This window comes from Myotis yumanensis, unplaced genomic scaffold, assembly GCF_028538775.1.
Source record: "Myotis yumanensis isolate MYYU_CA2020_CCGP unplaced genomic scaffold, mMyoYum1.0.hap1 SCAF_13, whole genome shotgun sequence".
Classification (NCBI taxonomy): Eukaryota; Metazoa; Chordata; class Mammalia; order Chiroptera; family Vespertilionidae; genus Myotis; species Myotis yumanensis.
Window position 1 is genome coordinate 49,360,488 of NW_027223764.1, and position 8,056 is coordinate 49,368,543.

The following is an 8,056-nucleotide window of genomic DNA, read 5'->3' on the forward strand; positions in this document are numbered from 1 at the left end:
TCTCTGTACTCTGACCTCAATGGCGAGTTATCTAATATCTGTGTTTTCAGACTCTCCATGTAAATACATACAGGATCTCAGATGGTAAGGTGTTTTGCTAAAGACCTCTTTAGCAAAATATATAACCTTTAAAATAGAAACATAACCTCTTAAAAAAACCAAGACTCATTTTAAAACCATGATTTATAAAACACATTTAGATTTGGATTGCCGAATAATAAACTTTGTGAATGTAGGAAATAGTGTTAGTTTACTAATCTGGCCTGTTGCTGTTTAAGTTGTGAGGTCATTGGCTTTTTGAGTGTTTTTTTCTATTGATCCTTTCTTGTTCTTCCAAACTCTACAAGCTCTTGACAATTATTTTGGGGTGGGAGGAGGAAGTGGGTAAGAAAACGGTTTAGTTTGGCCTCCATGGCTGCTTCTGTTTCCAGACAAGGTCTGGGGCCGGAGAGGGTCTGCCTTGGGCCCACTGGTAGTGTGTGGGTTCTTGACTTCATGTAGGAAAGATTTCACAAAACGAGTCCAGGTGATCTTGAGAGTACGTTTATTAGAGTGCAACAAAGGAAAGGTTTTAGAAGAAGCAACAGGAGTCAGAGAACACGGCAGCCTTGGAGACAGGTTCAGGAGGTAGGCCCAGAATTCGCTGCTGCTGCCCACTAATCCCCTGGTTGTAAGTCTCATGGGGACCCACAGAGTTGAGGAGAAATACAGCAGATACAAGGCATGGGTGTGCTCTAGTGAGAGCCTGCTGTGGGTCCTTTGTCTTGAGGGCTTTTTTTCTTTCTTTGGCTGGTGGAAATCCTAGGGGAGAACTCAGGGGAAGGTCTTAACAGAATAATTAGCTTTTTAGGCGTGTCCTTTAATATGCTAATTTATCAAAATGTGTGCAGAGAGAGGTCAGGGTTATTTTCTGGTTAGTTTTATTAACTTTAAAAAAATATTTTTATTGATTTCAGAGAGGAAGGGAGAGGTAGAGATTGAAACATCGATGATGAGAGAGAATCATTGACTGGCTGCCTCCTGCACGCCCCCCACTAGGGATCAAGCTGGCAACCTAGCATGTGCCCTTGACTGGAATTGAATCCTGGACCCTTCAGTCCACAGGCTGATGCTCCATCCACTGAGCCAAACTGACTAGGCTGGTTAGTTTTATTTTTAAAGAATGTCATGCCCTGCCCAGTGTGGCTCAGCTGGTTGGAGCATTGTCCTGCACACCAAAAGGTGGAGGGTTTGATTCTCAGTCAGGGTTCATATCCAGGTTGTGTGTTTGATCCCCACTAGGGGGAGTGTATGGGAGGCAATCTATGTTTCTCTCTTACTTCGATGTCTCTCTTTCCTTCCCTTTCCTCTTAAAAAAAAAAAAATCAAGAATGTCATTAAACAGGGACTAAAACCAAGGCCTGTCTGGCCTGGGATGGTCTGGAATGGTTCTGTGATGTACACAATCCTTCTGCGACTTTCCTAGTTCCTTTTAGTTGGAGTTAGAAATAACTATCTTTTTTCTATTTCCTTACAAATATATTGCCATAACCTACACCTTTAATTATCAAAGCCATATAGTTTTTTTCTAACTTAATCAGAATTCTTAATTCTTAGATACCTTAATTTTTAGTGACAACAAAAAGTAATTAGTATTTTTAGATTGGCAAATTTATGAATACATTTCATAACTCTTAGAAACAGGATTTGTTTTTGTTTTTTGCATTGGAAAATACTTATTTTTAAGAGGTATGAGAGATAACATGAACTTTTTCGGTAAACCCAGTCAAAACAAACATGTTTTATGCTAATAACTTTAAAAGATATTAACTTAAATGATCTATTTGGATTCTTAGTGATTACTGCATTTCTTTAGTGGGCTCAAAAGTGAGCTATTTCATTGCCTACTGTCCTTGATGCCTTTTACAAGGCTGAAGAGGCGGGGGAGATACCAGGCTTGAGGTTTTTATTTTTAATATATTAAAATAGCTGCTTGAGGTTTTTAATATATTTTTATTCATTTCAGAGAGGAAGGGAAAGAGTTAGAAACATCAACGGTGAATCATTGATCGGCTGCCTCCTGCATGCCCCACACCGGGGATTGAGCCCCAAACCAACCAGGAATCAAACCGTGACCTCCGGTTCATAGGTCCATGCTCAACCATTGAGCCATACCAGCTGGACTGATTAGCTTTATTTTTAAAGAAGGTTATTAAAGAGGAATCAGGACCAGGATGGTCTGGAATGTGTAAACCATTTGCTTCTAAGTGTCTTTGGTTAGGGGAGATAAAACCTTGTGACTCATTAGCTGGCTGTAAATTGCTCAAATTGTCTGGCCTTGTTTAATTATTTCATCTGTTCCTTTATTCCACTTGTCAAGAAATTTGCCTGGCTTCTTACTATCCTGCCACTTTCACCAAAATGCCTCTAGCCTTTTCTCATCCAAACTCATCATAAAGATGTTTCTCTGTATCACCACTATGACTGCCATTCAAAGCCAAGATGTCTCCATGTTTGTTTATTTTTTGCTTCACAGACTTACTTCTAAGCACCTGTGCTGTGGGGAGGGGAGAAACACAAGGCCCAGTGAGAGCCCGGCCTCTGTGCGCGATGGTTACCTCACCTGGGTGGGATGCATCTATGGGTCTGTAAAATGAATGACCGGCACCATTTGTCCACTAAGATCCTTTTGTGCTACAAACCATGATAATGCCCCAAATAAGATTACAGGATTTTAGACTTTTGGCATTTAAAAAACCAGAAAAGTCAGAGGTTTGGATGAATGGAACAGAATATCAGATCTCAGGGGTGGGGGCAGTGGAAGGGGACAGGAAGAGATTAACCAAAGAACATATATGCATAATCTATGGACACAGGCAATAGTATAGGGTGGGGGCTGGTTGAAGGGGGGCAAAAAGGGAGAAAATGGGAGACATCTGCAATACTGTCAACAATAAAAAAAGGAAGTCAGAATACTCCTCTCACTTGCTGTGTAGATTGTATCATAAGCTAAATTAAGTGTTAATGGAAACTAGAGAATAATCCTGCAATAAAAGGAGACTCTCATGCCAGCCTGTGGCTCAGTGTGTGTGGAGAAGTTATAAGTGGGCTGTGGGCAGCTCTCTAAGCATAATGAGGAGCATGCGAACCACAACCAGGGCTTTCTGCATTTCTTTCTCAGTGGGAAAAATGCCCCTGCTATCTGAACTGGCCGGACAGTTCTATAATAGAGTCTATTTGAGAAAAGGTAGGATGAAATGTGTGACAACATATCAAAACTGACATATAAATACAGCATTTGAATGGAGAGATAATTCACAGCATTTTATTCCTTAATCCATTTCATTCAATAATGCACCATATTGTTCCCGGCACCCTTAATACTACTGTCATTATTTCCCTTGGAGAGGACCATGCTTTTACAGAATCTGAGTTGGATTTCCATCCATTAACTCTGAAATATTTTACCTTACCAAAAAGCAACCCCTCATCAGCTAAGATGGAGGTTGGTTGGATAAGGTGTTTTAGTCAAAAGGTGGGAGCACAGGTATACCAACAAGCAAATTTAGTGCGTGGCTTAAACCAGGTGGCAGAGAGAGAGGTAGCTGGAAATACTCTGCCAAATAGGTTAGTCTTCAGAATTGGAAAGATAAAACCTTTTCCTATTATCTACTCAAGTCCAACCAGAGAATATGAGATAATGACTGACTAGAGGGTCGTAACTTTCCAGAAAACAGAAAGGTGGAGTAAACACGCCATCCTCAGACAAGAGTGAGGCTGGATGTCAGTGCAGGGAAAGGGTTGGAGATGTCCTTTAAGTTTGCTTTTGGCGTTTTGGTCTATAAGCGATCAAGATGGAGAGGGAGGCTATCCCAAAGAGGAATGTCTGCAGGAACCAGAGCAGTTGAGCCCGACCATTCGTGATGCCTTTAGACCTTAAAAGAAGAAGAAACAATTTTAATATTATGGTTTCATAGTTATTCTCTTCTATTTTTAAAAAACGTACTCTTCTATCTACTTTCATTGGGTTTATCTTGCCCTTTCTTCCAGCTTCTTACCTCGAATGGTTAGTTCATTTATTTTCATTTTCCTTGTGCAGTGAGGACGGTACACTCTTCCCTGAGAAGCAGCCTGGCTACTGCCTAGAGCTGTATCACAAAACTGTTTCTCACATGATTTTGATGAGTGGATGGGTTAAATAGCACTGCGATGGCTTCAGAGCAAGTGTGTACCCAAGAAATATTATTTTTATTATTAAAACACAGTAGTAATAAAGTACTACATTTTCCACTTTTAGAAATAATACAGCAATAATAGAGGTGACTGTTAATCTTGACTAGAAAGAAAATCAACTGCAAAGCAATTTGGCATCACTATAACCACCTCTTTCATTACAGCATCCTTTCTGTATATGCTACATGAAGTACAAATGTAAAGAGAATCTTTTCTAGTACTTTCACACAGTAGTAGCCTACACTGGCATACACTGAGTGACGTTTAATCCAGGGGCTTTTAGCTTGCATTGCACCCCAGAATTATTTGTGGGGCTTGTAAAAATAACATTCCCATGTCTGAAGCAAGGCTGAGCAAACCAGGATCTTGTGGGTCTGGAAACCAGGCTTGTGTATTTTGAAAAAGCTCCTCAGGTGACTCAGTTGTAAAACTAGGACTGAGAATCATCAGCCCTGGTCAGGGACTAAGCTCTTTTTTCAGGGGATCATACAGACATTTCTATAAAAAATAAGAAAAATCATCTAAATTAAGTAACTAAATAACTGATTAGCTATCACAAATGAAATAAATTCATTCATTAAATATTTATTGAGTACTCCCTCTGGGCGAGGCCCAGTATTAGGTGTGGGGATTCAACTCTACCCGGAGAATGCTCTCAGTCTACAAGTCCATGAATTATTTAAATGTGGCTCCTCTCAAATTAGATACCAAGAGCAAAGCAACAAATACCTACTACAAACACTTACTTGCACAATACCATGGCATACAAGGACTCTCCCACGTGAATCAGCCAGGCAAGCCAGTATCTGGAACAAAAGTTAGCCAGGTTTAAGGTGATGGTTATCTGCTGATGAAATCTAACCCAGAAACCTTCATAAAAAAAAGTGCTTTACTGTGAACTAGCACCACTCAGATAGCTAAAGGCCACTGCAGGCCTCCCAGTCTACAGTGGGACTAGAATTGCAGTGTCCGCGTCCCACTTCCGCAGCCCTCCTTACCCATTGCGCAGGAGGGCGTGATGATGGTCCACCAAATACTGAGTGAAGGGGCCCAGGGGCCCGAGGCTCTGGTAAGGAATACTCTGAGGCCAGAAGACAACCCACTGAAAGAGAACCAGAGGCACAGAATACCTGTTAGGTCACTGAAACCAGCAAATGTTTATTCTTGAGAGAAGCTAGGAAATAATCCTGATTCTACAGTAAGAACAGACCAAAGTAACTGTGCACTAAGACATCTGAGGTGCCACTCTTGGACTTCTATTTTCTAAACACTGTTCTAGTGGGAGATTTATTCCGAGGAAACTATGTGGTTATCAGACTCAGTGCTCAGGGTGGGTGGCTTCTATTCTTAATGAATTCCATTAAAACATGATTTTACACAGGTTATTAACGAATTTTAAGAGTTTATGTGCCCTGACTAGTTTCTTTTCTTTGCCGCAGAAACTATGGCTTGAGGCAGATCTCCATTTAATTTATAATCCCATGGCCTCCTTTCACTTTTCCTATATCTAAAACTGGGACTGATCCACTGCACAGAATTGGAAAATAAGTGAGATCAGGTTCGTGATGTGCTAATAGCAACCACTTAATCACATAAGGTTTTTGTAATCGTAACCATTTTCCCTCAGTCTCTGTGTTATAACCTCTGTCACCTTAAGCTTTTGAGAATAATTAAGTCCCAATAGGTCCAAATTTATTGTCCCATTCATATTCAGCCAAGAGCAGTACTACCTCTCCAGTTATGTTGTTACACACCTAAAATTTAAATAAAGCATAAAACAGCACTCCATTCTCCCAAACCAAGGGGAATGGGAGGGGCAGTACCTATCCACAATAACCCAATTTGAGGCCATCAAAGCTTTCCTCCATCAATATTCTAACTAATCAGAGATGCAGAATCATAGGACAGAAATGCGCCTTTGAAATTTTTCAGTTCATATGGGGAAATCAGGATAAAGGTGGTCCGGTTTCACAACACACACTGTGGACACAACAGACGCACTTTTAATCTCCAATCTCCAGGATCTACCGGGCAATATCCAAATAGTCTTGCCTCCATTCAAAATTATACCAATTCAGTCCCCAACTTATTTTTCCAGAAGTTTTCCCCGTTATCTTTTATAAACGAACTGTCAAAACAAAAATCGCCCCTCTTCTCATCAGAGATCATCTGCCTTGGTTCCACATCTACACCATAACATTTACATCCTCTCTATCCCTTCTTACCAATTAAGTCTCACCCATCCTTTAGCTTTATCTCCGTTTTCTAAGCAATTTTAACTGCCCCAACATTCTGCTTCGGAAGCCCTACTCTGACTTGGTAGGCCGTAATCGGGCTTCCTGGGTGAGTTCTGAGACTCCGGTAAATCGCAGTAACCTTGGAGCGGAGGGAACGCCACGGCAGGAACCCTCCTGAGTAGAAACAGGCCTGTGACCCAATAACTTCCGCTTACTCCAGTAACCTAGGCAACCGCCCGGAGCGCAGGCGCAGAACCGCGCTCCCTAGGAGCCCCTCGCCCTAGGAGAGCCCGCCGGGCGGAAGCAGGTGCCCCGCCCCTCCACGCCTCACCGCGAAATATCCCAGCGCCAGGGCTGTGGCCAGCGAGGGCAAGGGTCTGGCTGCGCGGAAGTAGGCGGTGGCCGCCCTGCCGCCCTCCGACTTCGCCACCACCATCTTGACACTGAGCCGTGGTGTGGAGAGCCGCCCCGCCCCCGCCCCAGCCCCATACCGGGAAAGCCTGCGTAGCCGGTCTCAGGGCCGGGAGCGCCGGCGAGGGGCGCGGGCCGACCAGTGCGCCTGCGTCTCCTTCCGGGCTAGTCTCTCCCGCGGCTCCGAGAGCAGCGGAGCCCAATTGCGCCTGCGCGACCGCCTGCCCCTCCCGCAGGCGCGGGCCCCGCGTTCAATGGGGCGCTCGTTCGCTCCCCTCGCTGCCTTTACCGTGTAATAGCCAAAGGAGAGGGTGATGACCGCGAACCAGAACAGGTTGCCCCTCTGGAAGTACGCCTCGTCGCCGGCCGCCTTCCCCATCGCGGCAGCTCGCCCCCGGGAGCGCGCAGGGCCCCGCTCGCTCGGAGGCGGGCCGGGGGCGGGGCCGGGGGCGGGGCCTCGGCCAGCGCCCCTCCCTCCTCCCTCTCGGGAGCAGATTCTGCGGGTTCGGAAACGCCAAGGGCGATTGTTGCTGGAGTCTGGCCCGGTGGCTGGCCCTCACCTGCAGGGTAGACCCCTCTCTCAGAGTCACGTTCCCGCGTTTAAGATAAAGTGTGGAACTAGGTGGTGCTTTACGTAGAATACTAACCAGGAGCCTCATATTGGAACTTCAGCTTGGCCGTGCCCTGTGGGAAGCAATGCTCTTCCTTGTCGTTCGATGTCTGAAACCTCAGGGCACAGCAGCTATGAGCAGGCTGTGGAGTATATATATACTACTGGGTTTAAGCCGCGGCTCTGCCACTGACTTTTTGCGGAAGCTTAGACTAACCCTTCTGTGCCTCCATTTAACTTCTAACTCGCCCTCTCCACAGGTGATAGGCGTGGCTAGGATTTCATCCTCCAGGATCCTGTGTCGCCATCCCCATCATAACTCTCATCTCTCGCCCCGTGATCATTTAGCTCTCTCCCCTCTGGATGGATCAATGACCTAAACATTGAAAATAGTGCGGGAAATATGGAGAACAGTTTTACAACTTTTGAGCAAGTTGTTAAAATTAAAAGCCGTAGGGGGAAAGATTGAAAATGTAATGGCATCTAAATTTTAAAACTTCATTCTTATGAAAGGCACCATCAAGTTGAAAGACCTGGGAGAAGGAATTCTTCAATATATATACTACTAGACAGATGAGTGAAGGAT

At 44.3% G+C, this 8,056-nt stretch overlaps 1 protein-coding gene across 2 annotated transcripts; it reads right to left on the reverse strand.

The window, feature by feature from the left end:
* Nucleotides 1–3,282: 3,282 nt before the first annotated feature.
* TMEM254 (transmembrane protein 254) lies at nt 3,283–7,276 on the reverse strand. 2 transcript variants are annotated; one of them, XM_070433074.1, is made up of 4 exons: nt 7,150–7,276; nt 5,211–5,314; nt 4,959–5,018; nt 3,283–3,914 (listed from the first exon to the last, which is right to left on the reverse strand). In XM_070433074.1, exons 1-4 carry the CDS (start codon nt 7,237–7,239, stop codon nt 3,794–3,796), a joined length of 375 nt encoding a protein of 124 aa, XP_070289175.1. In that variant the 5' UTR covers nt 7,240–7,276; the 3' UTR covers nt 3,283–3,793. The 2 variants fall into 2 exon arrangements, with proteins under 2 accessions (XP_070289175.1, XP_070289174.1); XM_070433073.1 differs by lacking the exon at nt 7,150–7,276 and adding an exon at nt 6,781–6,921.
* Between the last annotated feature and the right edge of the window lie 780 nt (nt 7,277–8,056).

Excerpts from the sequence above, each read along its gene's own strand:
- TMEM254 (XM_070433073.1), bottom strand. The coding sequence starts at position 6,885 with ATGGTGGTGGCGAAGTCGGAGGGCGGCAGGGCGGCCACCGCCTACTTC. Across the intron at positions 5,019-5,210 it reads CACGCCCTCCTGCGCAATGG|ATACTGGCTTGCCTGGCTGA; the intron begins GTAAGGAGGGCT and ends CTTTTGTTCCAG. Across the intron at positions 3,915-4,958 it reads TATGCCATGGTATTGTGCAA|GTCTAAAGGCATCACGAATG; the intron begins GTAAGTGTTTGT and ends TCTTCTTTTAAG.